Source organism: Setaria viridis, chromosome 3 (genome assembly GCF_005286985.2).
Source record: "Setaria viridis chromosome 3, Setaria_viridis_v4.0, whole genome shotgun sequence".
Classification (NCBI taxonomy): Eukaryota; Viridiplantae; Streptophyta; class Magnoliopsida; order Poales; family Poaceae; genus Setaria; species Setaria viridis.
The window spans coordinates 5,099,358-5,118,621 of NC_048265.2; the positions used below are offsets into that span (position 1 = coordinate 5,099,358).

At 44.6% G+C, this 19,264-nt stretch overlaps 2 protein-coding genes and 1 pseudogene across 2 annotated transcripts; 2 read left to right on the forward strand and 1 right to left on the reverse strand.

The window, feature by feature from the left end:
• The first annotated feature begins 2,811 nt into the window (after nt 1-2,811).
• On the forward strand, nt 2,812-6,023 carry LOC117849525 (ubiquitin-conjugating enzyme E2-17 kDa). The gene is made up of 5 exons (XM_034731099.2): nt 2,812-2,969; nt 3,111-3,197; nt 3,736-3,863; nt 5,382-5,486; nt 5,667-6,023. Exons 2-5 carry the CDS (start codon nt 3,128-3,130, stop codon nt 5,808-5,810), a joined length of 447 nt encoding a protein of 148 aa, XP_034586990.1. The 5' UTR covers nt 2,812-2,969; nt 3,111-3,127; the 3' UTR covers nt 5,811-6,023.
• A 706-nt stretch (nt 6,024-6,729) lies between these two features.
• On the reverse strand, nt 6,730-7,559 carry LOC140222331 (arabinogalactan protein 16-like). Its single transcript, XM_072292584.1, has 2 exons — nt 7,197-7,559; nt 6,730-7,055 (listed from the first exon to the last, which is right to left on the reverse strand). The coding sequence occupies exons 1-2, from the start codon at nt 7,309-7,311 to the stop codon at nt 6,949-6,951; spliced, it is 222 nt and encodes a 73-aa protein (XP_072148685.1). The 5' UTR covers nt 7,312-7,559; the 3' UTR covers nt 6,730-6,948.
• A 6,685-nt stretch (nt 7,560-14,244) lies between these two features.
• LOC117850177 (uncharacterized) lies at nt 14,245-18,670 on the forward strand (annotated as a pseudogene).
• Nucleotides 18,671-19,264: the final 594 nt, after the last annotated feature.

The window sequence follows — 19,264 nt, forward strand, 5'->3', positions numbered from 1 at the left end:
CGTATTCAATTGATCACATCCCATTTGTATTTCCCAAATGCTCCATGTCACTATAACTCAGTATGAGTATCGAACTTCCGTTGTTGAACACAATGGACCACTCCGCTATGAAAAAAATAAAATGTAAACCATAATTTCATATTTATCTTGTTAGTATGAGGTACTGAAATTAAATGGAGGCAATTCATCAAACAACAAAGCTAAAGCATCTAGACCACATCGCTAGTTTACTTGCCTTCACCGAAGACCAAGAACATGAGCTAAGCACGATCCGAAGGCGCACCACCTGTTCACAAACATAACTCAGCACTAACACAAACACACAAGCATAAACAAACATAATTCAAAGTGTTCCTACCCTGAACCCGACAACCTCACAAAACCACACGCAAAACTAGACATGACAGCAATATTGTTGCTTCTCTTTTTTGTATCTTTTAATTGTGATGGCTAAAAATTCTCATCTTGTGCCATCTGAAAGATAACTTCAGAAATTACAACTTTCTAGTGATCCATAAATAGAGAAAAAATCATCAACATAGGCTAATCTGAAGATGAACCTCATACTGAAAATCTGACAACAACTGCAGAATGGTTCTAGTAAAATATGTATATTTGGAGCTCCAAAATTCATATGAAAATGCACTTAACCAATCTGAAAACCTTATAAAATTGTCTAAATCTTCTCGAACCACTAAAAAGTCCAATTCAATCGCTAGGTTTGCCTAACCTTCAAGAGAACAGATTCTGCGCATAGTTAAGAGTCTGAAAAACAGTCAGAATCAAAACTTTGATATCTCCCTGGTCTTAACTCCGATTGTAGTGTTCTTTGAGGCTATGAAAAGCTATGAAAATCTTCTACAGCTCATGAATAGGTTTATTATTTTTTGAATCCATTAAGAGGACTCAAAACAGACATTAGTGAAAACTGCGCATATTGACTACATGCTGAAAACAGTGACGAGGGCAAAACTATACCCTAGCCCTTAACGGCGTCGAGTACCACTACACGCACGTGCTAGAACATCTGAAATCTTAGGGAAAACATGGATTACAGTGGGCGCATGCCTCACCTAGGGTTTCCCCTTCAAAACAGCAAGAGCAACGGCGACAGAGGCGATCCCAACGATGACTCCTGGTCATTTTCCTCTCCCTAGCGACGAACGACACAGCAGCCCTGCCGATTGCACCTAAATTGCAACCCAAATGGCGGCACCACCATGAACAGCGAGGAAAGGAAAATCGATTGGGGAAACAGAGAGAGAAAAGGAAGTCCAACCAATTTTTGAAGAGGAACGACGACAACGGGCGACGGCGGCGTACCCTAATCTCTCCCCTTCTCCCTTCTCTTATTCTCCCTCTCTCCCCTTTGGATCACGGGCAGAAGGGGAGTGGCGGCGCAAGGGTAGGAGATGTGGGGGTATAGGGTTTAGAAAGGATAGGTGGGCCGGCCAAGGGAAATTAGAAACTCCAAACGAGATATATGAGTAATCAAACGAAATGGATTCAACGAGCTCAACGCAACCATAGCATCCGAGCGATGGATCTAAACAGTCAACTTTTAGCCCTCAAATTTACATATTTCCACATAGTGTATTTTTTTTTTTGCGCATTCTGGTTGTGACGTGACGAATGGGGGTGTTTGATTCAGAGGGTGTCCAACCTTTAAAAAAGGCATTTTCAAGGTGAATTGCCATTACTGCCCAACTAGTGGCCCCATCTGTCATTCTCTTTGTCTCTATTTTTTTCTTCTTGGGAGGAGTCTCATCCAGCCGCTGTTCCTCTGCTCGCCTGGAGGCGCCGTACGGGGCCGGCCATGGTGGAGCGAGATGGGGCCGTCGGTGGTCGCACGGGACGTGAGGGCGCGACAGGGTGCGGCGGCGCTGGACGGCCCCGCCAGGGCGGAGCAGGACGGGCCGGCGGCGGCCACGCGGGATGGGGAGGGCGCTGCGTGCGCGACGGGGGTGCGGCGGCCGGGCAGGCGGCACTGGACGGGACCGGCGATGGCCGTGCGGGACGCGGAAGGCGCGGCAGAAGGCCACGGCGGGGTAGGACAGGTGCGGGACGCGGAGGGCGCGGTGGCCGGGCCGGCGGCTTGCTCGACGGGGTCCGGCGGCCAATCAAGCGGCGCTGGACGGGGCCGTCCACGGCGGGGCAGGACGGGACCGGCGGCGACCGCACAGGACGAGGACGCGGCTGCCAGGCCGGCGGCGTGCGCGAGATTCTCGGCCTTGCGTAGAAGCACCTCGCCAGGGTCCGCGGCAGGGGAAGGAGGCGGGGGTTGCTCGGGAGGGGCCGGGGGCGGGGAAGAGGTGGCGCGGCTCGGGCGGCGGCCTGGCCGGAGGGCGGGCGGAGTGGGGAGGCGACAGGCGGCGGCGGCGGCGCTCCTGCCAGGTGAGTCGGGGAGAGGAGATCGGGAGGAGAGGGGCAGACAGGAACGAACCGGTACGCGTAACCGGTGGCAAAGGTGCTTCACAAGTAGGTTCATATTTGAGGTTCATGCAGTTGCAAGTGAGGTTGCTTCGTCAAGATAATTTGGGACTCCACTGCTAAAAAGGTAGTGTTGGGATGTTTGGCTGGCTCCACTCAACTTCACTTAGAGTTTGAAGTTGAAGTCATGCCAAACAGAATATATAAAACAATAAATGAGAACAAGTGGCGAAGAGAGTAGTTTCAAATCATGTGAAAGGCCGAAATTATTTCTGGTACACGGACTGGACCGAAAGAAGAAGCTGGGTCTCCCAACTGGGCTCGCATCTGGGCTTTCCATAGTTCAGCCTCAACAGGTGGGTCCCAAGGAAAGCTTCTAGAGGCTGGAGCCACAGAAAAGGCACGGGCCCACACGCCTCCTAGGTTCTCTCTTTCCCCATCCTCTTCCGCTTCTCGCCGAACCCCCGAGACCCGAGTGCCCCCGCCGGCCCTGCGTGTCTCGCCCCGCAAGGAATTCTTTGCCGATTCCACTCCCCCAGGTCATAATCCGATCGATCGATTGGTCCGCGAACCCGTCATATTCTGTTCTTGCTTCTTCATCTTCATCTATTTATATGGATTATTGAATTCTGCGTGTATATTTTGCCTTGTTTGGGTTTAAATCGGCGGCTGGGGCGCAGTTCTTGAGTCGTCGGCGATGGCGTCGAAGCGGATCCTGAAGGAGCTCAAGGACCTGCAGAAGGATCCCCCCACATCCTGCAGCGCAGGTGAGTTTATCCTTCTCCACCACCTATTGATTGGAAGGGGTCACGGCATTAGAGCGTTCTGGACTATGTGTATGCTTCTGCTCGTGTGGTCGATTGGTTCGTTGTATGACTGAACAAAGGGCTAGCCTGCTCGTTTTCTTATGTGCACGGAGAGTCGGTTTAGATTGATGTGGCTGAAGTTCCTCTGTCCTTTAGATTGATGGTTCTATTAGATGTTGGTCAGTCGCCTTCCCTACTAGGGCAGCCAAGAAAAGATCATGCTGTTATTGGAACATTAGTTCTGCGTATCTTTAATTCTGTGGCTCTATTAAGTCAATAAGATTGCAACAAATATGGCTATTGCTTCTCACCTGCTCATAAAATAATTATAAAAAAACTCAGTGCACAAATTTACACTTCCATGAAAGAACTTTTTTCCCTTTGTAGTTTTTATAGATAATCTAGGGTGGCCGCATGCTTGATCAGACTGTAATTATGAGCTATTGTGATTATATAGATTACTATTGTTTAATTGGTTCAGCGATCATTTTAATTCCAGGTCCTGTAGGAGAGGATATGTTCCATTGGCAGGCAACCATCATGGGCCCTTCAGATAGTCCCTATGCAGGTGGTGTGTTTCTGGTTTCTATCCACTTCCCTCCGGATTATCCGTTCAAGCCACCAAAGGCAAGTCTAAATTAGTTTAAACAAACACAAATTTTATTCAAGATGAACAAGGTGCCCATCTTTAATTCTTCATCTCTATCATTGCCCCTTTTTTTTGCATCAGCTCATAGTTTCAATAAAAAAGTTTTCCAATCTTGTGTCTTAATATTTATGCATGACAAACATGTAAAGTTCATGCAGTAACCAGATAACCAATGTTCTACCTGTCTTCTTCATTATTATAGTGCTACTAAATTGCTATCTTGAAATTCAACTTTGTACCAAGCAGTTACTTGATTGGTTGGTAGGATTTCCTCTGCATGTGCTAGGTTTATAGATCAGTATCCAACAGAAATAGTGATATGGCATAGTAGCTTAGAAGATTTGAAGGTTTTCGTGGTTATCTTACATATAAAATTGAAATGCTAAATCGAGGGGCAGCTTTACTGCTATGCGCTATTTCTACTAGAAATGTAGGAAACATACAAAGATATCATCAACCTTTTCAGGACTTGTAAAGAGGGCCTATTTATTGTACGATTCCATCAGAAAGTGGCATTGAGCATTGCAAGTTCCATTGTACTTGGATATTAATATATTATGAATTTACAATGTTGGATCTTTGAAGTTATCATGTTCTGATGTTGATTTGCCAGCACATTTTTATGGACCCCTAATAGGGCTTGTATTAGCTTAACATATGAGGAAAATTTTGTGGGATTCTTCTACTCTAGTGAGAAAATATCAGCCATACTGTATCCTTTATATGCCATCACCTTGTTTTGTTGCGCATGACTTATACCCTATATTCTTCTCTTTGCCTGATTTACCCTGCTATAGTGAAGTTTGATGGTAAGGATTAGAAGGATTAGTCTAATAGATGTCTTTTTTTAGTATACATGATATTGAGAGAATCCAAACACTAAAGATTAATAAGGTTAATTCACATTGTCCTTGTACATTGTATTTCGCTCTACCTTTTTTGGTTGATCTGTTTTCATCTGCTTCTTGACCTGGTCACCTTTTGTTACATTCTACTCCACCTATGGATGGGAACTGCTCCCTTCGTTCATCTTTACAAATTACAAGGTGTTTTTTTTGTTAGGATAAGCTTTGGCCGATTGTTACCCTATCAATATGTCATTCATGTGATACATAAGTAATTTTGAATACGGATCTAGTAGCATCAATTTTGTATCGCAAAAAATATGTATTGATAGGATAATTGTGGTCAAAGGGTTCTCCCAACAAAACAAAATACGCCTGTGTAAAGATGAATTGAGGGAATACTAGGTTGTTAGGTCTACTAATGAGCTAATTTTATTTTCATATTTCTTTGGTCAGTCTGCTGCTTTATGTCTAGTGGTAATGTATATGGAAATTTCCTTTTCCTGTAGATAATAGATTAGTGGGCAGTAGCTACAATTGATCAAACTGTTGTTTGATTATCCTACTGTGGTATATTTTTAATCAATCCCTTCTCTCTCGATCATGGATGGAATATATCGTGCTATTCTGAAAGTATGTCTGATGCTGCAGGTTGCTTTCAAGACAAAGGTTTTCCATCCAAATATCAACAGCAATGGAAGCATCTGCCTCGATATCCTCAAAGAGCAGTGGAGCCCAGCATTAACTGTTTCCAAGGTGATTGACCTCAGCTTAATTTCTCTTTGGGCAATGAAATTTGTATGTGTATGCTCTCAAAAAAAAATTGTATGTGTAGGACATTTTTCAATATGTTTTCTACTGTTACTGTAGATTGAGGTACATAGGAAACCAACCTCATCTGCCCCTGCTAACTTCCACTATTTTGGTTTGTTTTAGGTGCTACTTTCAATCTGTTCACTGTTGACGGATCCAAACCCAGATGATCCGCTGGTTCCAGAGATAGCTCACATGTACAAGGTGGACCGAAGCAAGTACGAGACCACTGCGAGGAGCTGGACCCAGAAGTATGCAATGGGTTAGCCAGTTATATTAGACCTACAGGAGCAGGCAGGGAATCCGTTATAACATACTAATGGACCTATCCCTACTATGCTATGATTCTGGGTATTGTAATAGCAACAAATGTCGTAGGTCGATGGTTACTGTTGCGCATCCTATGAACATATATGCATATGCATTAGCATGGTTTCAACAGATGAATAGAGATTAATAAACATGCTTGCATGTTTGACATGGATGGCATATTGTTTCATCATATCTGCTCATAAGGTGTGATTTGCACACCACGTTTTATCGGTGTGCGGCTGCTGAATGCCCTGCAAGCTGTTGGGGATGGTGCCTGCGTTTGCTGCAAGCCTGCAAAGAACTGCCTCCTTGTCCAGTTTGCCGTGCAAAGTGTTGTTCGTACTGAATTTGCGAAAGATGCCGATCCCTCTCCTCCGTTTTGGATCTGATTTTGTTTTGGTGTGGTAAATGTAGTCTTGCTACAACTGTGGCGTGCTTATACTTATGGTATGCTCGAGCACCGAAAGGGAAAACATTCTCGAAAGGGAAAACATTCTAGTAGATTACTTTTGCAAAGATAAACCTGATAGCCTGTTCATTTGCTTCTTCAGTTCAAACACCGTGGCAGTACATGGGGTTTAAATTGCTTAAGAACAACAGGTAGCCTGTTTTTGTAAGAGCAGCACCGCAGAAGATATTGAAAGATTAGACCAGTTGACCCTGTGCTCAGAACAAACAGGTAAAGTTTTATTTGTTCTTTCTGGGGAAAAAAAAGGGAGAGTTTTTCTTTATTTGTCGCTAGCAACTGCATTGCAAAATGCAGAAGGCCGATCTGATCCAACCTGACCCGAACACCGAACTGATGGCTAGCAGGAAATGGCGAGTTCAGAATTTGACTATCCTGCAAAAATACACTAGCACACCACAAGCAAGATTTCCGAAACTCTCCAAAATGCAATACATCTGACAGCCATTGGAACATCTGACATGAAAGCATGTACATGAAGAAGTAGCAGTAACATTATACACATGCAAAACCCAATAGAATCCATCACAAATGAATACGGACCGACCGACCACCAATGATGCCTCAAATAATCCACCACTACCACCCTACCAAAAGGAGGAAGGAAAAAACTCTGCTCTGTTCTGCTCAGAAGAGCTTGTACGGGGAGGAGGCGTCGAGAGGGTGGATCAGGTAGGTGAGCACCAAGGCCACGATCATCAGCAGGTACGCGATGCCCTGGTCAATCGATGTTCCTGCAAAAACAGATCAGGCATAATTCCTTTAGCTAAGGAAAATTATCTGGGGGCGAAATGTAATAGTTGAAGCTACAGCAAAGCAAAGGACGAGCAGTATTCAAGGAGTAAATCTGCTCTGTATCGTGTCAGGTGACTCACCGTCGCTGGTGGGCGCCGGCGCGGGGGCCTGCGCGGCGGCGAGGGCCGGCATGGCGATGGCGAAGACGAGCGCCGCCGCGACGGCGAGGCCGAAAGGAGTGGTTCTTGATGCCATGGCGGCTGGTGATGGGATGGGAGTGCGCGTGATTCGGGGGGAGGGAGAAGAGGAACGAGCAAGAAGAAATCTCTGTGGCCGAGGGATACGCGCCTATCTCTCTGCTTGTACGCATGTGCATTCGCTCCTCTCTCCCCCCTTTAAAACGCCTCTCCCTCCCTCTCTCTCTCTCTCTCTAGAGTCCAGACTCCAGAGCGTAATAATTTAGCGGCAACGGCTCTCTCTCTCTCTCCCTTCCTCTCTGTGTGTGTTTTTTCTCTCTCTAGAACGAACGGCACCGCTGGACCTCGCTGGGACTGCCATGGCGTGTTGCGCCGGCGGCGGGGCCCGCGCACATGCACGACCGTTGCGGGGGTTGTTTGCAGGGGGATCGGCCAGTCTGGAATCCCATTCTTGAGGCTGGCCGTGGCTGGCAGGCAGCCTCCGATGCCTTTTGCCTTGCCATCATCGATCTGGACGCACAAATGTTCCAGAATGCAGATCATAATTCTTTAGACGTGCCGCCGAATCCGATTCATTCCAGCCGTATGATCACAACTTTAATTGTTGTTCCGAGGTGCAAATCTGTTGCGCTGCCGCCAGAGTTTGTCCTCTATATGCTTCGCAGCCATGAACTAACATCTCTAATCGAATTTTTTTTGATAATGGATAAACATCCGGACTCTTGGAGATATCCGGCCTCTATCTCCAATCGTAAATACTTGTGCAAATAAATGACGTTGAGACATCAAGTTTTTGCCTGCATACAGTTCAATCCTCCAATTCAAAACGTCATATATTTCCGACCGGAGGGAGTAGTTGCAAGTTAAATTTTAGGGCTGCAAGTACAAAATGGAATATCAGAAAACATTCTGAAAAGTGAAAATACTACATAAATGACAATCTGAATAGGAATGGGGAAGTAAGGAAGAGAGACCCTTCCATCCTGAACAGAGTACGGTCCTGTATCCCGGTGAAACTCCGATACGATCTTGCTTGCACTTGTGGCTGGCACTTGCTCTCATTGTTTCCTACTGAATTCCATGGATCCAGAAATGTTCCAGAGCCGTGAGCACTCCATTTGTCGCGACCTCCGGCGGCAAGCAACCGTCTGAAACACGAATCTGTCCACTTGACCGGTCGCGTACAAACTGCAGTCATCTGGGAAATGGACGGCCCAACAAACAAATGCTGATACGCTCCCTCCCATACCAATGATTCAGTGGAAGTACATTTGACATATACGTTTCAAAAAAAAACATTTGACATAGCAGATAGAAAAAAGATAAATGTCAGTAATAACATGCAACAAGACAACAGGTGTTGGCAACTTAAGTCATCGAACGTGCGCGATCCCCGACAAATGGAACCACGCAGGGAAAGATGCTCAGATGCTAGAACAATTTCAGAGTCTGAGGCATTGACCAGTCGCATGCATCATACGGTATCCATCCAAATTGTAGATCATTTTGGTATTTCTAACTTTATAGGTTTTACTGTCTATATAGATATATAGATATAGACTTTGTGCACGCTGCAAAACTAAAGGGATTGGCGGTCCACGACCAAGAAACGGCCCACGAGGTTCTGGCCATCTGACTGACTGAGCTGCTGCTATATTGGGCTTCCTAGGTTATGTACGAGACTACGAGGTACTTGCCATGTGAAAAGTCTGTTGCTGAAGCCCGCTGGGTACCCTTTCAATAGTTTTCAAAAAAAAAAATCCCTTTGCTTAGCAAGCTCCTCTTTTTTTTTTTTCCTTTTTTCCCCTTTGAATTGAAGTCCTTTACTGGTAACGTGAGACCAAGTCAGCACTGGTCGCGTGATAATGTTTTTGTTTTTATATTTTTTGTTTTACGATTTTGCAGAAATAAATAGTCGAACGAAAAATTTGCAGACCTACACCGCAGTACGAAACGGCAGTAGGTCCACTTCCACCGGTTGGATTGGCGGTAGGAGGCCCGCAACGCTACACATGCGTTTCTCACCGTACAAAATGGCGGTAGCATGCTTTAGCCGTTTCGTACGGTGGTAGTTAGCCTTCCACCGTTTCAAGTGGCGGCAGGCTCCCCCTGCTTGGTTTAGCTAGGTTTAGCCGATATTAGCAGGTTGCAGGATGCTATAGCTGGTTCAAACGGCTATAGCGGAGTTATAGCCGTTTGAACCGGTTATAACTCTGTTTTAATTTTGATAAGTTATTTTTCATGTAATTTTGTATGATATTTTTAGAAGTGAAATATGTAGTTACATTGCAATATATAACTTCGTAATTTGAGAGAAGTAGAGTGATTGAACGAAATAATTGAAAATGATTTAACTCCCGACCATTAGATACATAGCTGTTTCCAGCGACATTACAATGGATCCAAATGAAATTTCTAAACTAAGTGGCATGTTGCTAAATCTAGCATGCCTTAGGTAATTAAAATAGCTAGGGAAAAAGCTATGTCTACTTCCTATTAGAAATGGCTCTACGAGGACTGCGACGGCCAAGCTCCATAGTAGCCAGCAACCCCAGAGGATGGCGGAGACGAGGGACGATCCTTGTTGTGGTGGTAGGTGCACTTGCACCATGGATCGGTGCAAATCAAGTCACCTACGATATCAATCGCCCAAGAATTCGCGTCAACTTCGGACTGAAGATCCTCGACCTTACTCTCCAGGTCAAAGATCTTGCACTTCACGTAGTGTATGTACTGCTTAGTTGGCTTAGGAAGTGGTGGATCAACCCACTTGGTGTAGCGGCAGTTTCCTTCATCAAGATAGGTCTGAACGTGATGTTAGTTTGAAACACGAGAAGCTTAGAAAGAGCAATGAAGTAATAACTTTACTCACCAACCCATAAAGCTGGATGACACAAACCACACCATGGTGACACATTGGCCACGCATCCTGGCGGTCATCATGAAGCCTAAGGGAGTTTGGAGGGGCGTAGTTAGCCCTGTCCACCAGAGGGAACTCATCGAGGGGTGCCTCATACTCCGTTGGGCCAAAAGAACCTGGCCAAGTGATGGTTGGAATAGGAGCACCCCCTCCTCTTCCCCTCCTCCCACGACCTCTCCCTCTTGCGGATGCCCTAGTTCTTACTCGTGCTCAGTGGCGTGGAAGGATATGGGAGTCTTACTTGTGCTCAGTGGCGTGGAAGGATTTGGGAGAGGAGGGTTCAATATAAGGAGTGCTGAGATGAAGACGCGTTGCGCTCCCATGTGCTCAGTACGTCATCGTGTTCAATCATCCTGAGAAATGGTACATATAGCCTTTGCAGGTGCAGGAACGTAGGTGTAAGTGGAGTCCCATCCACCTGAGAAGGTATCATGTTCAGGGTCCTTGCAGTCTATAGTGTAGCCTTTTCAGTGAGGTTCACGTCAACAGTATATAGTGTAGGTTTTTCAGTGAGGGTTCACGTCAACAGTGTGTAGTGTATGCTTTTCAATGAGGGTTGACATCAATAGTGGAAACCACTATTTGAGTATTGTACTTGCTGCAGAGTAGTGTAATTGGAATAGTGTGGAATCTCAGTACTCGATGAAAGGAGATGAAATGTTATAACAGTATAAGCAACAGTACAATGGCATCCGAGTCGCCCAACATGACAAATCTAAAAGAGCACCAGCCTACATAAGATAAAGGAGATCCTATGCACTAAATGTGTCCTCGCTTGAAATGAGGCTCACCGCGACCATAACCACGCCTCGCTACCCGCTGCGCTGCTCTGGTCTGGTACTGGTCGTACGTGAAGGACTCCGGAGGGGCAACATCGCGAGGCGGACGTCCTGGTGCGGCCGCAGGTGGTGTCGTGAAGTCCTGGGTGGCGCCCTGTGTAGTACGCACGGGGGCATCCCCTAACTGCAAAGGACCAAGCTCGTCAGGGTCGGATCTGAAAAGATCGTCCACCCATGTTGAGCTCGACCTCTGTCCCTCCTCCTCGACGGAGTACTCCGAAGCTCCTCCGCAGTCTGTGAACCCTGTTATGGAACTAAGAAAATGTTATTGTAAGTTTTTTTTCGTATTTAAAGTGGAATAGAAAGCATGCATTCACGACGCACCGAGGTGTTGTAGCTCTGTACTCGGAGGAGCTGTAGATGGCGCCGCTCCACTGTAAGCTTGGTATATCTGCGGGGCTATGTTACGAAATTATAAGTTAGTACAAGAAATTGGACAACATTTTGTCAATGGAAAATGAGAAAGTAACGAACACGTACCTGTCGAGATCACGTACTACGGAACAGTCGACGTGCCGGGAGGGCATACCAACACGGTGCTGGTGGGACAGTCGACGGCGGACGAATGGGTGGTTGAGAAGACGTACCGGGCTCGTGAGTAGGAGTTGGAGAGGACGAATGGGGGTAGGCAGCCTGTGCCTTTATACCTTCCAGTTAGAAATGTGCCATCAATACAAATGACTGGGCGACATCGCTGAAAAGCCTCAATGCAAGGAACCAAGGCAAGGAATGACCGTTGCAGGACCTGTTTGCCTGGAAACTGAGCACATGGATAGGATTTTAGGTCGCAGTAGCTTCCTGGGTTCTCTAGCATATGGTGTGAAACAGGAGAGAGAGGTTGTCATACGATGCTTCGTACGTACCCCACTTCATCTCCAGCGCCTTCTGCTTGGCTTAGTAGGCTTTGTTGTAACTAATCTTGTACTTGAACTTCTCCTTTATGGCACAAACAATCCACTTGGGCTCAAAGTTGGGATGCTCCACTATGTGAGAATACATGTATTGAGTAACAAAATCAGCAGTGAGATTGCGATGTGTTCCTTCCAATTCATCCAGCAAGCATTGGTGCTCAACCACTCTAGTCACCTCCTTATATGCGTGCACTCTAAATGGGCAATTGCTTCTCACATAGCACACATTATACACCGTCGGGTTGCTCTTCACCACTCTGAACTGACGTTGCAAAGATAAAGTGGATCATCGCTTCACAGCTGCCTTCACCTCATCCCCACTGGGGTACATAGCACCCACGCAAACTTCATTCTCCCTATACTCTCAAGGGATATTTTTCCCTATATTGACCAGTAGGGCGGAATGGTCATAAGCTGACCAGTTCTGCGGGACAGGGTAAGCATCTTCCTCATTCAACGAGTCATCATCCATAGCACCATTGGCCTTTTCTTCTTCCCTCTCCACCTACTCAACTAACTCAAGCATGTCTTCCCCCTCATCAGCCTTCCTATTTGGCTCACGGGTTGCAACATCATCCTCTGCATCTCCCTCTTCTACCCCATCTTCATGAACTTCTTCATTTTGCCCATCAGTACTCTCCACACCTTTCTCGACTTCAACTTTAGCACCTCCCACATCTTCTTCCATCTGACTGCTAGACCCAGCCTTCGTGAACACTTGAACATACCATATGAGTGGTAAACCGTGCTTCGTGCAACTTTTTACATAAGTCCGGTAGTTCTAGGTTCCTTCAAGTGGGATCAGCTCCTAAAAGTTTATGTCAGGTCGTCTCCTCACTACAGCCTTAACGGACACATCCACTTGATCTCTATCAAGACCGAAATCCTTACAAAACCACCTGCATATGCCTCCCAAGTCCTCTCTCTTGCTCTTGGTAAATGCTTGCAGAAAGACTAAAATCCACTCAAATCTATCTCTTCTGGGTCATATCTAACCTCCCCCGGACCATAGAACACTTGGAAATATGAACTTTCCGACATGCCTGCCAATACACATGACACAAACAGTGCAAGTTATTCTCAATAACTAAAATCAGTTAACTCGAACGATACCTACATTTCAATATACGGTCCAACCTAAACCTAACGAACTAATTCATTTTATTTTACCAAGTCAATATACATAATACTATCATAGGTACAAAATATTACTACATTAATGTAGCCCTAAAGCAGGTCAATATACGCGATAAGAACAAAAGTTCTAACTAAATCTAATAATTCCAACTACCCCTGAAACAACTACATCTTGAATACCTATACATAATATAACCCTGGCATTGCAAATAATATTCATCTAAAATTAATCTACATAAATCAACAAAGTAATTTTACTGTCATCTAAATATCTAAGCTAAATCCACTAACCTGACTTAGCTACGTTTTCCTATGTCCACTATCAACTAAATATCTAAGCTAAATTCACTGTCATCTAAATATCTAAACTAAATCCACTAACCTGACTTAGCTATGTTTTCCTATGTCCACTATCAACTAAATATCTAAGCTAAATTCACTAATCTGACTTAGCTACATTTTCCAATATCTAAAATGCACTAGACTAACTAACCTACATTTTTCTATGTCTCCTATGTCTCGTATCCACTAAACTAACTATTAGATCTATCCACTGTACTAACTAAACTAACTAAACTAAGGAATTACAAAAAATATCTCTAATGAAACGACCAGCGGACCTTCAATCTCCACTGCCTCCCCTCCTCCCTCCCTCCTTTTTCTTTCTTTCCTTCCCTTCTCCTCCCTCCCTTCCTTCCTTCCTTCCTTCTCCTCTCCCTCCCTCCCCTCCCTTCCTCTTCTCTCTGGCTCTCGATCTGTCTCTGACAGCGAGCACAAAAGAAAGAGGCAAGCACCCTGAGCAGGCACGCGCGCTTTTATAACGGCTGGTCCTGCCAGCTCATTTGGAGGAAGGGCCTCACTTCTGCCGTTTGAAATGACGGCCCGCCAGTTCTGCCAACTGAAGCGGCGAAAGAGTCTTGAAACCCCACGCCATGTCATCTCGTGGGCGGCCCGCCGGACGAGGGGGGCGGTAAGCTGCATGCGGGATCTTACCACCATTTCACCTGGCAGTAGGTCCCTCTACCGCTGTTTCAACCGGCGATGCTCCTTTACCACCGCAAATTTTTCATTCGACTGTTTATTTCTGCTAAAAAAATAAAAAAATAAAAAAATTCGGTGGCCTGACATGATTGGGCCCTCCCAATATGCCCACCAAACACAAACTGGTTGTGGCCCGGCCCGGCTTGCGTTCCTTAACGGGTAGCTATCCCGTCTTCCCCAGCGCTGGCGATCTCCACTGCAGCCGCCTTCCGTTTCCACCGCTCCGCCTCCGCCCTCCACGATTTGCGCCACTCTTTCCCAATACCGGCGGCGACCGGCTTAACTACGGACATCGCTGCGGGACCCCATCTGGGCGCGTCCGCCGCCATGGGTGGAAGCGCCTGGGTGGTTCGGTTGGCTTCCTTTCTTGCTCTTGGTTTGGTGCTCGACTCCGTCGAGGCCAGCCGCGGGGATATTGATCCGCGGTACAGGTGAGACGCATCTTTCTGTGGATCATGAATTTTGACTTCTCCAGCAGCGTCCATTATTCTTGCGTGAATTATTTTCTGCGGGTAAGTCGTCAAGCAGACATTGACTAGTCTGTGGGATTTCAGTAGTTCTTGTGCAGACAAAATGTGTTCATGGTTGGACTCTTGTTGATCATTAATCCTAGTAGTTAGCAGCTACCATAAATCTTGGACAGGACATATCACTGCTTGTCCGCTCATCCTTTAAGATGCGTTGCTGTTTGAATCGTGGTCGATGGCTAATCCCATGTAGTAGCTAGTTGGCTACATAAGAAACATATTCCAAATTGAAAGGCCTCCTCCAAAATGGATCAAATCTCCTAAAGTAAAAAAAAAATATATCAATCTCTGTAGTAAGTCACCAACTCATCATTTAGTTAAGTAACTCACTTTCTAATTTCTATGACAAGTGGAAGGCGTGTCATCCTATGACAAGAGATGTGAAGCAATACTAAATTAATTTTACTAGAACAGGGCTTATTGCCTGGTATTGTAACAGCATGTGGGTCCTAGCAAACCGTAAAACACTTCTTGGGGAACTAGAAACTTGCGCTCAATGATTTCTTGTTTGGAGTTGGTGGAATGTTATGAATTAGGTGCGCTTAGCTGGTTATGCACATCGAATTTACTTTATTATGGCAACCCTTTTATTTGTTCCTTGTCTAATATATTGGATTTGCAATTCCTATCGTACTCTATGATTTATATGAGAAAATCACTTGAGTGGTGTGATGTGAATACCTGGTCTTTCGCAAACTGTGAGTGGCAAAGTGTTCTTGTAGCCCGTAGCTGAAGTCGAAAGTGGTAGTATGGCTTTACTGCTCTAGAATCTAGAGGGACCGAGGGGGTAATTTTCACATTTATACTGTCGACAGATTATAACAGTTTTCATCCTTTTGATGTCTTCAGAGGTACATATATAGATAGTATTAAGCATTTTGGTACCTTTGGAACCGTTCAGAAAAGTCAACGATTGTCTAGCCCTTTGAATTGGATTAAAATCAGAGTAAATCCCTGTAGGTTATACTCAATAAGTCAATGACTCAATGTTATTGATAGTGACTGTTAGTCGGGATTCGGGGAAAAAATTGTCCCTGCCACCCTGGTACTTTAAGGAGCACGCCAAGAGACTTTGAGTCATTTTGTACCCATGCAGGTACATATAAATATTAAATACCCAATGCTCTCCTAGGGAGAGAGGTCATAAACTCCTTGTTAACCACCATATACTCATTTGTCATTTCTTGCTAATTCAAAACCTTCAGCCTTCAGCACGTCTGGTCTATTTGTCCCAGGGGGTTAACCAGTCCAGCCATTTGCAGTTATGGCTTACACTAATGTTCCCATTTGCTTGGTTGTGATTTTGTAGAATAGTCAACTTATTGTAGATCCTGGCTTGCACCAATTACTCTTGATCTGTGCTAGTCTGTGAGAATGCAGTAAGGTTTGAATAGATTGAATTGGACCTTATGAGTTGTATGTTGTGTTGGTAACTGCACTAGCTTATGTGTGGGCCTGTTTGGTTGGAGGTTTGAGCATTGTGCCTGAGAAAGTGCTGCCAGAATGCCAGAAATTTTTTATGTATTTTTCCTGGCCAGACTAAAGTGTCACCATTCATATGTATCCAGTTCCCGATTGAGAAGTAATAAAAGAAAAGATAAAGAAGCATCCACAAGGTGGGGTGTGATATGCAATTACTGAAATGTGAGTAATTGATGTGAGAGGTTTGCTTGAGTGTTGAGTCAGGTGACCACCTTTGTACACCTAAGCAACAAAATATGTTACAGACACCAAACATAGTACAGGCAGCCACCAGGAGGCCAAAATATTGTCTGTGTTAGATGACTAAAAGAAAGCTCTGTAAAGCTGGCTTTGAAGTTCAATCCATGCATTTGCTGAACCAAATCATAGTTACAGGCTTACAGCAGCCTAGCTAGGCTATTTGCCAAAGTTCAGTCAATGATGTGTGCTGTAATCTCCAAATTTCTTAGATAGATGCATGTGAGATATGCTTAAAGGTACTAGAACCCCTTTTTCCTTTTATGGTGATATTCTGTCTTTGCAGTATATATTTCTTGTAGGCTCTTTTCATTTTGCATACGTTATTACCAATATCGCTCTTGGGCCTTTGAAAGTGATTTTTTGTAATATTGCACATCATTTGATTTCATGAAACATTATCTGTCCATCCTAGTTGCGTGCTAACATACTACCATTTACTGCGAGTGTGATGAATTGCTTCCACTTACTACCATTGTTTATGGAAATCTTTATTCTGCTGATGAACATTCAGAACCTGCGTGAGGGAGTGTCAAACTACAGGGATCATTGGGGAGAATATCATCAGCCACTGCCAGTCCAAAGAGAACAACACATCTGTTGGTGGTTCTTGGTACAACCAGGAACAAATTTACATGCAGTGGAAACAACTGAATTGTAGGACAGATTGTCGATATCTCTGCATGATGCAGAGAGAAGGGGAACGGCAATCACTTGGTCTGAGTCCTGTTAAATATCATGGAAAGTGGCCGTTCTTACGTGTTTCTGTGTTCCAGGTATGTCTTGTGCTGACGTGATCCTGATTCCTGAGTGAAACAACTTTTTCATTTAGTTCTTGATGACATCTCAACTAAATCTGATGCCATCAGGAACCTCTTTCAGCTGCACTATCTGCAATCAACCTATTTATGCACTTCACTGGCTGGATTTCATTTTTTCTTCTAGTGAATTACAAATTGCCTATTAGACCCCAGACCAAGAGAACTTGCTATGAATATACTAGCTTATGGCATATCTATGCAATCTTAACAATGAATGCATGGTTCTGGAGCTCTATATTCCATAGTAGGTATGAAGTTGCCCAGAGCCTTCAATATATATTTTCTGAAACTTAGAGATACATGTACTACTATAATCTGTGGCATCTAATTTCAACATCTTTTTTTCTGCAAGAGATATTGACTTGTCTGAGAAATTGGACTACTCTGCAGCTGTCGCCCTGCTTGGGTACTCTTTAATCCTTTCATTGCTAAGGACTTTCAGTGTCAAAGATTAGGCTAGCAGGGTGATGTTTGCAGCACCTATTTTGGCATTCGTTACAACACATATATTGTATCTTAACTTCTATGAGCTTGACTATGGTAAAGTTGCTTTCATTTGTTGCTAAACATTTGTCATCCCATACAAAGATCAATCTCACTTTTATATCAATTGCTTCTTTTTAAATTTTAATAGATTTAGCAATCTGCGTTGCCTAGTTTACCAAGTCTTTTGTATTACAACAACCATATATGCCACCTTTGTTTACAGATGTATATTTCTTAATAAAATCCATCACAAGATGTTGTGAATAGTAATGATTTTCTTCAGTTCTGCTTCACACAAAGTGGTTGCATCTATCTGATGATTTTTTTTATCAGGATGGAACATGAAAGTTTGTGTGGTGATGGCTGTGGTTCAACTTCTGACGTGGGCAATTTGGGCTGGTGTAACCCGACATCCATCACGACTCAAGCTTTGGATGGTTATTTTTGGAGGAGCACTGGCGGTGCTTCTTGAACTCTACGACTTCCCTCCGTACATGGGCTATGCGGATGCCCACTCACTGTGGCATGCGAGCACCATTCCACTCACATATCTCTGGTGGAGCTTCATTAAGGATGATGCCAAATTCCGGACCTCAACTCTCATGAAGAAGGCAAAGTAAGCAAAATGACCACAGATTTCATTGTCCACTCAAGAAACATTGGGACACTTGTGCTATCAGACATAACAAAACTTCCATATATTCAGCCCCTTGATGCTCCTGTTGTCAATACGAAAAGACATCTCCATGCACTCATGATTTTGGTCCACAAACTCAGCATCTTTCGGGGGCATATTCTGCCCTTATGATCTATCAGTTGATTGACTGAATGAAATTTCTGTGGTTGAATTGGCATCATTTCTTTTTAGATCTCGGCGCTTGTAAGCTTCTTTTGTCATTGCCAATTCAGTTTTGTAAAATCAGGCTGAACATCGTTGGTGTGTCTCCTATGGTGTGCAACCTTTGTAAGATCCTGAAGCCCTCTTCACACAAATACAAACTTATGGTCATCATGAATTCCAACGTTTCGAAGATTATATTTACATGTGCGAGGTTTGAAACATAAGGGTACAGTGGCTGGCATATAAGGCGAGCCTGGGTGACATCTTAAGCCAACATTCACGTAGAAGCACCATGTAAACTCCTAGTGGATTCTGTCGGTTTCAGTTGGATCTTGCAAAAGGGAATGGGGACGTCCTGCCATGCCCACTAGGAGCCTGTCTGGTCGGGGGCACGAATGGGGAGATAGTGGCTGGAAAGTTTCGCACTCTTGGAACTTTGGATGGTGGTGTGTGATTTATGTCACTGAGGACTCAGTATTTGAGCAGTTTCCTGGAGGATCATGCAAAATTCTCTCAAAGTTCCGTGTGAAGTAAAAATCGGATCCACTACACTTCATTGGTGAAAGATGATAACTTCAGGGATATATAATAACGATTAAGAAGTGTAACCACACATTTTTTTTTCCTTCGAAGTGGTTGGTTACCTGATGAAGTTCAATTTGCGTTGTGCTGTCGCAGGTGTGTTTAGTGCTAATCGCATTTATCAAAAAAAATGCTTAGTGTCCCTGTCAGCAGACATCACTATTTTGATGAAAGCCAACTCCGATCA